The sequence below is a fragment of the Trichoderma asperellum genome, chromosome 5 (assembly GCF_020647865.1).
Source record: "Trichoderma asperellum chromosome 5, complete sequence".
Lineage (NCBI taxonomy): Eukaryota > Fungi > Ascomycota > Sordariomycetes > Hypocreales > Hypocreaceae > Trichoderma > Trichoderma asperellum.
In genome coordinates, this window is record NC_089419.1 from 3,881,852 (window position 1) to 3,895,306 (window position 13,455).

Sequence of the window (13,455 nt, forward strand, 5' to 3'; positions counted from 1 at the left end):
GACTCATCCATATAAATTAGCATAAAAGTGCAGTAAAATGCATGTTAATCTTCATATATGGGATTTTCCTGTTGGCTCTGGCTTGCATCTGTAGAAGGATAAAGCAGACGAGTCACATGGAACAATTGTTATTTGCAATCGAATAGGCACCTTTCCTGGACCCTTTTTTTCCCTGCATTGAGAAAGCGACCTGCGGGTATTTTAAATATCAGTAGTATGTACGGCGAATAACTTAGAAGGTTACATTTATCCACAGCTGTTTCGGCGTTTTGGGGGTCACCTTGCCACCCATGTCACGTTCAAAAGCAACTGTAGTAGTATCCAGTACGAATATCCCCGAACACCTGACCGGCTTTGTCTATCACCTTATCAAGAATATTGAGCTAATACTTAGACGCTAGAGCCACCCTCTATGAATATGTGTTATGTGATCGGTGCACAAAATAAACACTTTGTGGGTAATGTTGGCTCACATCTTACTCAATAAACCGGATTTATATCTGTCTAGACGTAATATAGTACGATATAAATCACTTTAGACGCCAGGGTGTCATTTTACTTACTAGACTGATTACGTTGGGGAATTCAAATAGCTATACTAGAGTTTGAGCACATATATGCAAGCTAAAGAATATAGATATAAGCAAAATAAAGACCAGTGGTTAGTATAATTCTCAGGCTGGGAGAATATAAAACATTCTGATTTCCAAAACATTGATAGAGGAAAACAATTTCTTCTGCTATGTAGAGTATAATGGTCACCGCTATTAAATTTCAACGCCAGGGGGAAGATGCATAAAATATTCAAATGCATTTGACAAATATTTGTGTCAATTGTTTCGTGTGTTGGGTATCTAATACACTAGGAGCCATCGCTAAATTTGCTCTTCATACGATGTGCAGGATGTCGGATGAAATACATGCTATTTTTTGTACCTTATGCTTTTGGCTTGCGGCCGTTAGCTAGCTACAAGCATGTGTTTCCTTTTATTATAAGGTCTGCTATATATACATTTCAGCATATAGATACGTGTTGTAGCAATAGTACCTACTCTCGTATAGCTGTTTTTAACTTGCTGACTATGTATGGTGCCCACTATTATAATAATATACTAGTCGCTAGTCGTGTTTCTTGGCAAATGATGCCATTCTTAGCGTGGAGAAAAGAAGTTTAGCTCAAAATTAGGAACGTTGGCAAGGTTGGCCAAAACTCCGATTCTATGCAGAGCTCCTGTTTAGCCGTCCGACCATTTCCGTAAAGCCACCAGGGTTATATGTAATGAAGAGTATCATCTTGCGTGAAAAAAAAAAGTGTTATCATTTGAGGAAATATGTTTAAGGCTCTACAAATTATGCATGCGGCAGCATAATTCACTATATCTTTGGCGTTTTGCCAACATGTATTTTGGAACGCGGGTGGCTCATGACATACCTTTCTAACAGCTACTAGGTGTCAACAGAGCTACTCTAATAACTCTGATGTGAAGCCATTATGTGCCATTATGTGTATATGATTTGGACGGACTCTCCCCGCAGATATACGAACCATTAAGCTAATTATACTTTTTTTTTTTTCCGTTTCCTAGGTCCCTTCGACTTTCCATAAATAATAAAATATTTTATCGTATGTTTACGAGAAAATACCTGAGCCATCGCGCTACGAGTGCACGCGGCGGGCGGCGCCGTTGCACCGGCTCTCTGCTTTCACCACGCCTGTTCGGCGCATATCGCCGAATACATGGAGGTTGAGGTAAAAATCGAGTATTTAACGCCCAGTTTCCCATTAATAGTTGCCTAATACTGCAGTTCCTCCTCTCACTCTAACAAGATTAATAAAAAAAAAAGATGGAATCTAAAGAGACAGAATCTGGCGTTTTGACTGCGCTGGCAAGGAAAATGCGTCTTTCCGCCACTTTAGCAATAAACGAGCTTGTTCATCGGCGCACAGCTAAAGGTTACAAAGTTGTGCACCTGGGATTTGGCGAGGCTACTTTTCCTATTCAGCGCAATGTAGCTGCAGCTCACAGGAACGCCAGCGATATCACTAGTTACCTTCCAGTTGCAGGGTTGCCCGAATTACAAGAGGTTCGTATTTTGATGCCATATGCTAATATTAACGAGGATACTAACTCCTGGGGTAGGCTATTGCCAAATTCCAATCTCGGCGTCTAAAGAATAACATTCAGCCCGACCAAGTTGTCGTGGCCCCAGGATCCAAGCCATTGCTATTCGCACTTTTTGACCTTCTACAAGGAGACGTTTTACTGCCGCGACCGTCGTGGGTCAGTTACGAGCCTCAGATTATCCATGCAGGAAAGCAAATCTTCTGGGTAGAAACAGATAAAGACGATCGTCATACTATCACAGGTGCGAAGCTATATTTCCATAACTTACTTTACAGGCAATTAAGCTAACAGCTTACAAAGAGGCGTCTCTGCAATCGGCGTTTTCAAGCGCAGTCAAAGAAGGTGGCAATCCTCGAATTATGCTTATAAACAGTCCTTCCAATCCCACTGGTCAGGCTTTCAATAAGCGTGATGTAGAGACCATCAGCGCCTTTTGCAGAAGCCATGATATTACTCTCATCAGTGATGAGATATATTCTGACATAAGCTTCTCTGAAGAAAGCAGTGCAACTCCATGCTCAGGGTCGCAATTTAACATTGGCCACAAAATTTTGACTGGTGGACTTTCAAAGGTAACATTCCTCCTTTGTTATAATCTCTAATTAGCTGACCGTTAACTACCTTTATATAGACTTATTCTGCTGGAGGATGGAGGGTTGGCTATGCCATCTTTCCTGCAAACGACTTTGGAGCGAGGGTACAATCGGCAGTCTTGGCATATGCGTCTGAGTGCTGGTCTGCCGCCTCAGCACCCGCCCAAAAAGCCGCTGCCGTAGCGTTCGATACTAGTCCAGAAATGGATTTGTATCGTAGCCAGGTTGTGTCATTACACAAGCGATGCACGTTGGCGTTGTATCAAGCTTTACGTCAATGTGGCCTCGCAGTTGCAGAACCAAAGGGTGCCTTTTATGTTTATCCATCGTTTCATCCATTTTCGAAACAGCTTGAAGCTCGTGGAATTTGGTCTAGCCAAGAGTTATCCCGGTGGCTTATTGAAGAGTGTGGTGTCGCAGCCCTTCCAGGTTCGGCATTTGGCGAGGACGATGCTGGGCCCATTGGTGGTCGATATCGCCTGAGGATGGCCACAAGCTACCTGTATTTCCATGACCAGATTGAAAGATATGAACATGGATATCATCTTCTAGATTTAGCTTCGGATGCGAATAATGTTCTAAATCTACCTTTGCTAGATGAAGCCATACAGGCCATACAAAACGCCGTGGCAAAGCTTAGAATAGAGCTATAGATATGTCAATTAAGAAACATACCGCGTGCTTAAGAATAGTTCTAAATCATTAATAATTAGCTCATCGTACAAACTCCACAGCCTGTTTTGGGGGGGGGGGGGGGGGGGGCTTACTAGAGGATATTAGAAGATGTCTTTCCCGGATCTATATCAGCCGCCATATTCATTTCATTGGGAAACATATTCCAAAATGTTTCTGTTGGGTCTTGGCCCAAAAAATCCCTGAACATTTCGAAATAATCATATTCTTCCCTAAAGCTCATACTAGAATATGATGTGTCCATGTTAAGACCTTGTTCTGTCTCTAAGTCATTCTCTATATTTGTCGCGGATGCAGAGCTTTCAGGGCAAATAGTCCCAGCTTGTGAAGTCATAGTTGAAGATACTAATTTAAGAGTATCATTTGCAAGAAGCTCATACTGAGAATCCAATTTTGACATCAATTCTTCTTCTTGGAGTCGTTCATTCATAATGGCGAGACAGATAGAACAATTTCTAACCCAAGACTGAAGATCAATCAACAAGAAAGATGCTTCGACATGCGATAGTAACTGATGAAGACCGGTTCTAACTGTTACGACCATGGTCAAGCCCGCGAATAAGACTCCTTGAACTAGCATCCAAGGCAATGGTATTTTGTTGAGGCGAAGAATTGTAAGAACGTCGTCAATATAGCTCCCAGCGGAGGTAATACATCGCTCCAGAGACTGAGCAGAGGGATGTGGGCAAAGCGGACTTGGTCGGTGCAAGACAAAAGTTGTGCCATGATAAAGGCGATTCCAGTAGCTTTAATTGAGTCAGCACATATAAAGATATTCAGCAAGGTTATTTTGACGAACCTATATGGGTATGCTACCTCGTACTGGGAATCGACTGGTATATTGACTTGCCACTCGTCAAGATCTCTTTGTAAATCCAAGATCAGCAGCTGCTTCTTTTCGACTGACATTTTTCGAGTACTGTTGGTGATGCCGTAAATTTGAGCCACAATTCGACTTTGTATCTGTCGATGCCGCACATGATGTAGACTGGATAAATTTTCATTTGTGGATTTTGGTAGCGTACTAGCGATATGATCATCTCCAATCGACGAAGGGCGCCCAAGATTATAAGCGAGACTAATCTCAATCGCATATATGGTCCAGAAGACGCGATTCCGTTGGTCCTTGGCCTCATCTGAGAGATCACTTGCCTCAGGAGTACAATGCAAACCTATTTCTACAGCCATCTACAAAACGTCAGCAACGATATTGAATAGGTTCTCAACAAGAAAGAAAGATTCGGTGATGCATACCCTCATTGTAAAGCCAGCTAGCTGCCATTGGCTCGATCCAATAGGTCCAAAAGAGCTATAAATTGAAATCAAGAGAAATACTCTGATGAATCCAACACTCGGACGCAATATATGAGAATTATAGTCTATCAACTGCAAAACTCGTGTGCAAAGAGATGTCGGTGATGGCCTCCCAACCGAAAAGTCCAGTAAAGCTTTTTGGCCAGATTGTTTGCATATTTGCTGAATTGTATTTGAAGTATTAATTGCCCCAAGCGCCATTACCATGTAAAATGTCATCAGCGATATATTTTTCTCAAAGTCGCCTTGGCGTAGCTGTGAATCATCCTTCCCAATATCTTCAGTATACCTACTTATTAGCAAATCCAGATCATCAGAATTCAGAATAGGATAGAGAGGCAGTATCCACATCTTATATGACAGGAGAAACAGATTGATGTCGCTGGAAGAGAGTCTGCTCGGCTTATCGGCTGATTTATGTCCTTCTTCTCTCCTAGCGTCTGCTTGCTGGGAACTGAGTGAGGTGTTCCAAAGGCCCTTTGCGGAGAGACAAGATCTCGCGAGCGCACTGGCGTATGCAGCGAAGAAAGCGCCGCTTGAAGGGCCAAGATATTTCATTTCACCAGTAGCATTTAAAGTTAAAATTCCCATATCTGTGGAGTCGCCAGCTGGCGTTGAGGGGGCTTGTTTTTCTTGCGTATGGGTGCTGTGTGGAATAATTCCTGGGCTTAACGTGGGCCCTTCAGCAAAATCACGACCTTCTGACCTGAGAGAACCCCCAGTTGGCACATCCTTGCATTGGATGCGGAAATGTCGATATATCTCATCTTCAAGCCAAGAAGCCCTTTGCCTAAAATATTTAAGTTCCCTTCTATTAATCAGCGCTCAATTTCTTTGAAAGCTAATAAGCAGTTACGTACGCTAAACTATCGCTTTTCCTATGCCTGGTGTACGGTTCGCAGGTAGTTTTCGCTTTCCCGCATGATAGGCAATTTGGGTAGCCAGAACACTTTTTTTTTTTTTTTTTTTTTTAGCATCTCTATTTATCGACGTTTCATTTCTTCTGAAGATTTGCTGCCTTGCTTTATCCTACCTTTGTTTTTTTACGGTGGCAGCGAACGCACGCCCTTGCGGTATTGGTCGCCATGTAGTGAGACTGGCCGTGGCCCAAGCCAGCGGCTGCATATGGGTAGGGTCGCTAGGGTCCTGCAACGTTGGCTGTAACTGAGACTGTTCACCCGTTCCGTAAAAGAATGCCTAGCCATCACCGGCGAATGGCGATAAAAGGACAAAAAGCACGATCGCATGGTAGACGCCTCCGAGGTTTTCGAAAGAGAGAGGTGGGCCCCGGAGATTTTTCGCCGAAGCTATATTCTCCACAGAACTACAGCCCGCTAAATTATCCAACTATATAGCTGCCCCCAACGTGCTTTTCGCTCGGTGGAACGCTCTATTCGCATGCTGTGTACAGTTTCGGCAGCTTCTGACAGCTTTTTATAGCATGGTCAAAGCTTAATGCATGGTATTGACGCGCTGCGTTTTGGAAAAAAAAAAAAAAAAAAAAAAAAAAAAGAGGGAGATGCTTGTTATTTATATTATGATACCAAAATATCTTAAGTTTACGCCTGTGAACATCGCCGATTCCGCTGGTCGGTATAACTCTTGGACGAGTTTGAAGAAGAACACTTCGTCGGGCAACTTCCGTTGTAGGAGCATGATACAACTTAGAGACAAATAGACCACATAGTAGTAACGACACTTGTACTACATCCTTGCCTCTATTGTAACTGCTAGCGGCGAGTAATAAACTTTGGGCAAACGATCCTTCGCGAGTGGCGATTAGCAGCTTCAGCTACTACCGTGGCCATACAGTAGCCGTGATAGGTACTCTGCTATGCCATTAATCCTGCGAGGTAACAAAACCACAAAATCTGATTCATGATCGTGAATAGGTATTTACTGATACCAGATGTTGAGTTGGGACGACTCTACAGGTCCGATTTCGCTTTGTATACTGCTGGGTGGGGTTGCATGGAGGCGCGGAATAAGATCCTGAGGGCGGAGCCGATAATCACATTGTAGCCACGCAATAGGGAATAACGATAGGCCATTGCACGCACTGGGATCAAAGAATATGTACACGTACTGACCTGCAGATGCCATTTTCGATATGAATTGAGGCTAAGGGTCTCTCTTTTTATTTCTTCCGCCAGTAACTGCCAGATTGAGTCACGCTCGCATCGGAACTCGAGTGCCGATACTGACTCTTGTACTCTTCCTCAATGCACATCGATGGCCATAAATCGCAGGGATCGGCAGCTAGAATCCGGGGTTAAGATGGAGTCGATGATGTCTCCCTGCCCATGTCTGAGACTCAACCCCGCAAACGGACACTCCCATAAAATCTGAGCGTTCGCGACGCTTTGCTGGCAGAACATTCCACGCCACTCATTGTTGGCAACCACAAGAAAGAGCAATGCAGTTTCTAAAGGCAAAGGCAAAGCGATCGCAACCACAAGACGTGGAGGCGGGTAATGTCGAAAAAGGGCTTCCGCCTGTCCAACATGAAGACGTCGTCGAACAGCAGCATGTTATCGACGCCGAATTGGAGCGACGCGTTGTCCGAAAAACGGACAGGAATCTGGTTCCGTTAGTGATGGCTCTTTGTACGTTGCATCGCACCTGTAACACCACCTGCAGCTAACTTGTTTTTGGGGGAGGGGGTAGATCTCCTCGCATTTCTTGATCGATCAAATGTCGGGTATGTATTCGCCCTAATTAACTAAGTGCAAGGCTGTGTTCTAAAGCAAATATAAAAGGAATGCTCGTATTGCCGGCATGAGCCAGGATCTCAATCTAATCGGAGATCGTTACGATTGGCTGCTCACAATATTTTATATTCCATACATTATATTTGAGTTCCTCGGCATCATGTGGAAAATCGTACCGCCGCATTTATGGGCTACTATCGTTGTTTTTACATGGTACAGACCCAAATTGAGCAACCATCGCCATCATGCAATACTAACAGGGTTGGAATTAGGGGCATCGTAGCGACCCTCCAATCGGTCACCCAAACTTGGGGGGCGAGATGGCTCTAAGATTTCTGATGGGGGCCGCTGAGGCTGGGTACGGGCCTGGAATACCATTTCTACTTTCCTTCTTCTATCTGCGTCATGAAGTCGGCTTCCGCTGCGGAGTATTTCTCTCTGCCGCTCCCCTTGCTAACACGTTTGCGGGAGCTCTGGCGTATGGAATTACCTCGGGGCATCCTTCCATTGCGAAATGGAGAGTGCTGTTCCTAGTTGAAGGCTTACCAACCATTATAATGGCTGTTGTAGCTTTCTTCTATCTCCCCGATTCTCCTGAGAAGGCGAAATTTTTGGATGAAGACGAACGGAGAGTAGCTAATGCTCGAAGCGTCCGACAAGCGGGCTCTGCAGAAAGAATAGGCAGCGTTGACTGGATGGATTTTTTGAGAGGCCTTATTGACGTAAAGGCTTGGTTTACAGGCGTAAGAAGATTCTCTGATGGTTGGAAAAAGTCTGTGCTGACGGTTCCTATAGCTCATGTATTTCAGCTGCAATGTCAGCTTCGCCTCTCTCCCTGTCTTTCTGCCGACGATTCTCTCAGAAATGGGATTCTCTGACGTAGATGCTCAAGGATTAACGGCCCCTCCTTTCTTCCTCTCCTTTCTTGTTACTCTTGCTACGCCTTACATCGCCGATAGAACTCAGCAGCGTGGTATTATGCTGATTATTCTCACCTTAATTGGCGGGGTGGGATACGTTATCCTAGCAACTGCAAAGTCTGTTGGAGCACGCTACTTCGGTGTATTTATGGCTGCTGGGGGCATATTTCCCTCTATTGCCAATATTCTGCCGTGGGTATTAAGTAAGTGTCCCCTAAGACATGGTGTTTCATCCCATTTCTACCAGCTAATGTGTCGTAGATAATCAGGGAAGCGATACACGTCGAGGAGCGGGCATTGTTCTTCTCAATGTCATCGGACAATGTGGTCCATTGCTAGGCACGCGACTATATCCGACCAAGGAAGGACCTTTCTATATAAAGGGACAATCAGTTTGTGCCGCATTTATGTTCTTTACCACGCTGCTAGTAGTTGGTTTACGTATTTTCCTTGTCAGAGAGAACAAGAAATTGGACCAGAAATATGGCACTATAGAGGAACAGAAAGCGAGGCTTGTTGAAGCACGGGAGAGAGGCGAAGAAACTGTTCAGGCTAAGGCCATAGAAAATTACGGGCCAATGTTTAGATACGTGCTATAGTTTCCATTAATGGTACCAAATATGTAGCTAGACAGCTATTAATGAGAGAAGCCATCCATCTCTTACTATAAACGGCTTTGAGTATCACTGCTCATCTATATATCACACATACACACACGCACATATATACATATACATATGCATAAATCATAAGCTTTAGGAAGAGGCTAGTGACTATTTCTTTCATTTGCAAATTGCTGTAAATTCGTGATTACGTACCATCTAAAGCTCTGTAGGAAACTACAAATTGATTTGCATAGTTTCTAGTAAACCCTTGATAAGCGCAGTAGTTGTGACTCTCCTTCTGTGAGCCAAGCAGAGTATGATTGTGACACTCTGGTAGAGTTACCCTTCCAAATATCTGTAAAAGTCCAAGTTGACCCAGAGATGCCCAAATCCTTTAAAGATACAGTTACTTTCTGCGAAGCGTAAAGCTGGGTTCCAAAACCTCCGTACCCCTGGTCTGGTCCATAGTTTACAATGAGCACATAAGCCTCTTTGTGGTTGTCTGACGGACCTCCAATCCAGGCTTGGAGCTGCTTTGCAGCATTGCTTCCTGTGCCAGGGTTGCGGGGCTGCATGGGGTATTGAGCAAAGAAATTTGCAGCAGCAACGGATTGGCTGCTAGTGGTCAGCTTAAGACCCAGTGCATCGACTTGCTGCATGTCGCCGCCAATGACAAGGTTAGCGGCTGCTCCCAGCCAGTGATTCATAACAGTAGTTCTAATAGTATCATTGACACCTGCGAGATGCTCTGGATTGACCGTGAATAATGCGTCCATATCGGGATATATTGTGATTGGAACATTTCGCTGTGCCTGAAGACCGATATATTGTCGATAGTTCTCAATTGCGCGCTGACCGACCTGCCAAGCCATCAATGTGTTTGTGCCGTAGTTATCCAAGTCCTGGTCTGTTCGCATAGATTCAGCGAGGCCGCTCCATACTGGCAACCAGGTCTCATTACGGCAAAGCTTCCATGAAACATCAAGGCGAATGTGCTTCCCTGATTTTTGAATGGCCTTCTTATAGGCACGCACAGCATCCGAGCTATCGCAAGCAAGATTGGCGCCGTTTGAGGGGCTGCCAGGAGTCACAAAGTCCAGTTTAAGCATATCAACGCCCCATGACGCCCACTGCTCTACAACCGAGTCATGCCACTGCTGAACACCGTCCTTGCTGAAATCAAAGTCACAATTAATCTGGTCATTATTGCCGTTCAAGACATCGGCGATTTTGATGTTTGTGCCCAGAATCGTCTGGTTATGAGCAACGCATGGAACTCCAGGCGTAATGTAAACTCCTAGTTTTAGGCCTTTGCTGTGGAGCCATGACCCTAACTGCGGGAGGTTAAAGCGTGTAGAGTTGTAGATGATACGACCATGGTTATCAACAGCGCTAAAGGCTTGCCAGCCAGAATCAAGACTGCAAAGGTCATATCCAGCAGCTTTGAATTCAGGTCGCGCAAGCACACCGCACTGAGTCTCAACGAACTTTTGGGTGTAATACAAGCCAGACTGCCCAGCAAAGGATGGCACCACTGCAGAACCGTTCTGTAATGCCTGGACTCCGTATGTATTCCAACCTCGGGCGGAGGATTTGAACCCATTTGGCGTCTTTGCAGTCTTTAGGATTTTCAAGGGGCCGCCAGAGGTGATATCTGGCTCCGGATAGCATTCTGATAGAGGAGAGTCACGATTCTGGATACAGAATGGCGCCGGATGGGTTTTGACAACGTCTGTGCGACTGGGATCATTGGTGTAGCAAGCATCCTCGGCTGCAGCCCAATACCACTGATTATCGCTGTAGCCCCACGTGGCAGTTGTTGTACCACTAAGCAGGCAAAGCTCGCGGATGTCCTGGAAAGCAATGACAGCGTCGTTATTCTGGCTCCCCGCGGCAGCCCCCAAGTTGGCCTGTTGCTGCATGAACAGATTTCCCTTGCCATCGTCGCAGTTCACCAAGCTTGCGTTGGCCTCGAATTTAGCGGCGCAGTCTATAAACGCATTGTAGCATTCCAAAGTGAAATTGAGAGTTCCGGGGGTATATAGATTACCACCACAGGAAGTTTGAGCGACCACAGGGCGAAACAGGAGGAGCCCTGCCATCGAGGCAATAAGTGTGGTAGCAGGGGCCATTGTGCTGAGAAACAATTCTAAGCCCATAAGCCTCTTCTTTGTCTTCTGCTTGACAAAAAAGTGTTGCACCCACGAAAACGTCCACGGCTCCTATATATGTGTGTGTATTTCCTTGGATCTTTTGAAGCCAGCCCCTGCCGACATTCGACATTCATGTTGTCAGCTCGGCAGAGATTGCTGCGCTTGCGGTGAAATTTCCGGGGCACACAAGGGCCTAGAACTTGGAGAGCTCACCTGCAAGCTATCTCCAGGAAGCACAGTTATTATCCGAGGGCTATTTATTCAATGACCAATTTACTAGCCGGATAAGCACGTCGAGCCTTTAAACCTTAGATACTTCATGACCACCTCACGTCAATTCCGCGGTTGAATTCATGTGGAGTTAAATCTCATCATTACGAGCCTTTTGACCGGAATCTGGGGAAGCTGGGGTTGTGGAGAGAGGCCGCGGACGATTGCTCGGTGCATCCTTCGGGGCGCCAACTGTCACTGTCAGTGGGCTAGACTCTCCCCGCAGAGAATTAGCGGCCTAAATTTGCGCCAAATGACACGACATAAAGCGTAATGACCTAAAGAGTGAAAGCTTAGGCCTGGTTGTTAATGCAAAGTATTGCTTAAGAACATTCGATGGCTGTATGCTGCATTGCTAATTAACTGTTCAAAACACGGCCCCCTGACTAGTAATTAAAAACACGATATGCCATGTGTAATCTGAGTTAACATTTCCTGCGTGGAGAGTTCCATACGATATGGAAAAACACTTGCAGTATATTTTCGTAATTGGAATGCAATGATCATATAGTGGCAGCGCAAAGTCTTGACGATATGGCTCTTGGACGTTTCTGGTAAATCAAGTAAACCTTGGTGTGGATATATCAGACTTAGGGGTAAAAGCGAATTGTCATCCTTACTGACTTGGACTAATCAGCTTCGTTATCTTAATAAACACTGCATGGACTCCGTAATTCGCAATTCGCATAAATCTTGGAATGAGATTGAGGAGTCGCTGTCAGCCTTAGTTGAAGGTGGATATGCCCGCTTTTGGCCTGCTGGTGGAAGAATTTGCGTGTTATCTGTTAGCTGGAAATATTTAACCGCCCAACAGCTCGGTTATGATTGATGCAGCAAGAAATAGTAACTTCTCTAATTTTTCCCTCTGTAATAGGCCTTGGGTAGAAATGAACAATGATGTACAATATATTACTCAAGCATTGGCCAAAATTGCTGGTGCCGACTGAATCATTAAAGCTGATTGTAATAAACTATATTGCATTCGTTTATTTGTTTGTGTCTGGCTGACTGTGGCTCAGCTGAAATCACTATATGGGCCATACAGCTAAACTAAATGCTATAGGCTCAAAATTGATATTTGTGACTACCAAGGTCCGCTTTTTTCTTTCTGTGTTTTTAACGGCACAATGTGCTGCGGGATTGCAGCGATGCAACTTATAGGGTAGCTTCCGGAAGTGGCGTGCGAATTTAATGGACATGAAAGTGTCAATTCTTTTAGGCTTTGGCTTGCCGACGCTAGAATTTTAACGACCCCAAAAGCTTGCTGTCATACCTAAATATTCCAATCCTATTAACTTTAGGTTAAAAGAACAACTATTATTTCGGCTCTAGCCAAGACTTTAGAGAACTTAATTGCAATTGGATATACAGGACAAGGCAAGGCTCGTTAGCCGCTCATATGACTAAAGGAAGTTAAGAATAAAGTGTATATGCTGGTAGAGATTGGGCTGATAATGGAGCTGACGGAGAAATCATAAAAGCTATGGCCTACAAATTGCGATATTCGACACGGGAGAAGCCACCGTATGGGCATTGAAGCTGTAAAGAGAGATAACAGACCATAAGCGAGATCATATAAAGATAATGACGTGACTCATAACGCTGTTAGATATAGGCTATATAAATGGGCGCAATGCATTGCTGAATCTCCAGCCTTATGGAAAGCAACAAGTAGTCATGTCAGCTGTAATTAGGGCAGAGGCACATGATACGTATATATGTGTGTTTTAGTATATATCGATAACTGCTTTGTGGCAATTTATTAAACGTAAATATCCCACCAATGAGCACTCTGGAACTGCTAGACTGCTAGATAAAAGGGGAAGGATGATTTTGCTATTCTATGCGTACTTTGAGATGTGATAAAATATTTGCGGTACCTAGCCGATTTGTATGACTCAATGATCAGCCAAGCACAACGCTACGGCCAAGAAAGAAGTCCGAAGTGCGACCTGGAAAAACTCAAAATGCGACAAGCTATATGCTAAAATAGCTGAAATGCATCGCTGTCGGAGCTGCTCGGCCTGCGACCTCTAAGACAGCAGATTTCTAATTAAATATCTGCTTACG

General features: G+C 44.6%; 4 protein-coding genes across 5 annotated transcripts; 2 read left to right on the top strand and 2 right to left on the bottom strand.

The window, feature by feature from the left end:
• Window positions 1-1,288: 1,288 nt before the first annotated feature.
• Window positions 1,289-3,400, top strand: TrAFT101_009415 (uncharacterized protein). Its single transcript, XM_024909037.2, has 4 exons — window positions 1,289-2,085; window positions 2,142-2,367; window positions 2,427-2,698; window positions 2,758-3,400. Exons 1-4 carry the CDS (start codon window positions 1,846-1,848, stop codon window positions 3,370-3,372), a joined length of 1,353 nt encoding a protein of 450 aa, XP_024755221.2. The 5' UTR covers window positions 1,289-1,845; the 3' UTR covers window positions 3,373-3,400.
• Window positions 2,480-5,958, bottom strand: TrAFT101_009416 (uncharacterized protein). 2 transcript variants are annotated; one of them, XM_066128639.1, is made up of 6 exons: window positions 5,760-5,958; window positions 5,587-5,675; window positions 4,667-5,534; window positions 4,212-4,600; window positions 3,487-4,158; window positions 2,480-3,413 (listed from the first exon to the last, which is right to left on the bottom strand). In XM_066128639.1, coding segments are annotated over exons 1-6 (2,073 nt in total). In that variant the 5' UTR covers window positions 5,814-5,958; the 3' UTR covers window positions 2,480-3,412. The 2 variants fall into 2 exon arrangements, with proteins under 2 accessions (XP_065984759.1, XP_024755220.2); XM_024901419.2 differs by having other exon boundaries at window positions 3,142-3,413; window positions 5,587-5,958.
• Window positions 5,959-6,787: 829 nt separating this feature from the next.
• TrAFT101_009417 (uncharacterized protein) lies at window positions 6,788-9,062 on the top strand. Its single transcript, XM_066128640.1, has 6 exons — window positions 6,788-7,332; window positions 7,394-7,427; window positions 7,486-7,650; window positions 7,710-8,180; window positions 8,233-8,560; window positions 8,619-9,062. Exons 3-6 carry the CDS (start codon window positions 7,624-7,626, stop codon window positions 8,954-8,956), a joined length of 1,164 nt encoding a protein of 387 aa, XP_065984760.1. The 5' UTR covers window positions 6,788-7,332; window positions 7,394-7,427; window positions 7,486-7,623; the 3' UTR covers window positions 8,957-9,062.
• A 104-nt stretch (window positions 9,063-9,166) lies between these two features.
• Window positions 9,167-11,120, bottom strand: AGL3_2 (Alpha-galactosidase 3). Its single transcript, XM_024904597.2, has one exon. The coding sequence runs from the start codon at window positions 11,092-11,094 to the stop codon at window positions 9,220-9,222; it is 1,875 nt and encodes a 624-aa protein (XP_024755218.1). The 5' UTR covers window positions 11,095-11,120; the 3' UTR covers window positions 9,167-9,219.
• Window positions 11,121-13,455: the final 2,335 nt, after the last annotated feature.

Excerpts from the sequence above, each read along its gene's own strand:
- TrAFT101_009415 (XM_024909037.2), top strand. The coding sequence starts at position 1,846 with ATGGAATCTAAAGAGACAGAATCTGGCGTTTTGACTGCGCTGGCAAGG. Across the intron at positions 2,368-2,426 it reads CGATCGTCATACTATCACAG|AGGCGTCTCTGCAATCGGCG; the intron begins GTGCGAAGCTAT and ends CAGCTTACAAAG. Across the intron at positions 2,699-2,757 it reads TGACTGGTGGACTTTCAAAG|ACTTATTCTGCTGGAGGATG; the intron begins GTAACATTCCTC and ends ACCTTTATATAG.
- TrAFT101_009417 (XM_066128640.1), top strand. The coding sequence starts at position 7,624 with ATGGGCTACTATCGTTGTTTTTACATG. Across the intron at positions 8,181-8,232 it reads TAAAGGCTTGGTTTACAGGC|CTCATGTATTTCAGCTGCAA; the intron begins GTAAGAAGATTC and ends CGGTTCCTATAG. Across the intron at positions 8,561-8,618 it reads TATTCTGCCGTGGGTATTAA|ATAATCAGGGAAGCGATACA; the intron begins GTAAGTGTCCCC and ends AATGTGTCGTAG.
- TrAFT101_009416 (XM_066128639.1), bottom strand. The coding sequence starts at position 5,813 with ATGGCGACCAATACCGCAAGGGCGTGCGTTCGCTGCCACCGTAAAAAA. Across the intron at positions 4,601-4,666 it reads TAGCTGGCTTTACAATGAGG|ATGGCTGTAGAAATAGGTTT; the intron begins GTATGCATCACC and ends GACGTTTTGTAG. Across the intron at positions 4,159-4,211 it reads GAGGTAGCATACCCATATAG|CTACTGGAATCGCCTTTATC; the intron begins GTTCGTCAAAAT and ends ACTCAATTAAAG.
- AGL3_2 (XM_024904597.2), bottom strand. The coding sequence starts at position 11,094 with ATGGCCCCTGCTACCACACTTATTGCCTCGATGGCAGGGCTCCTCCTG.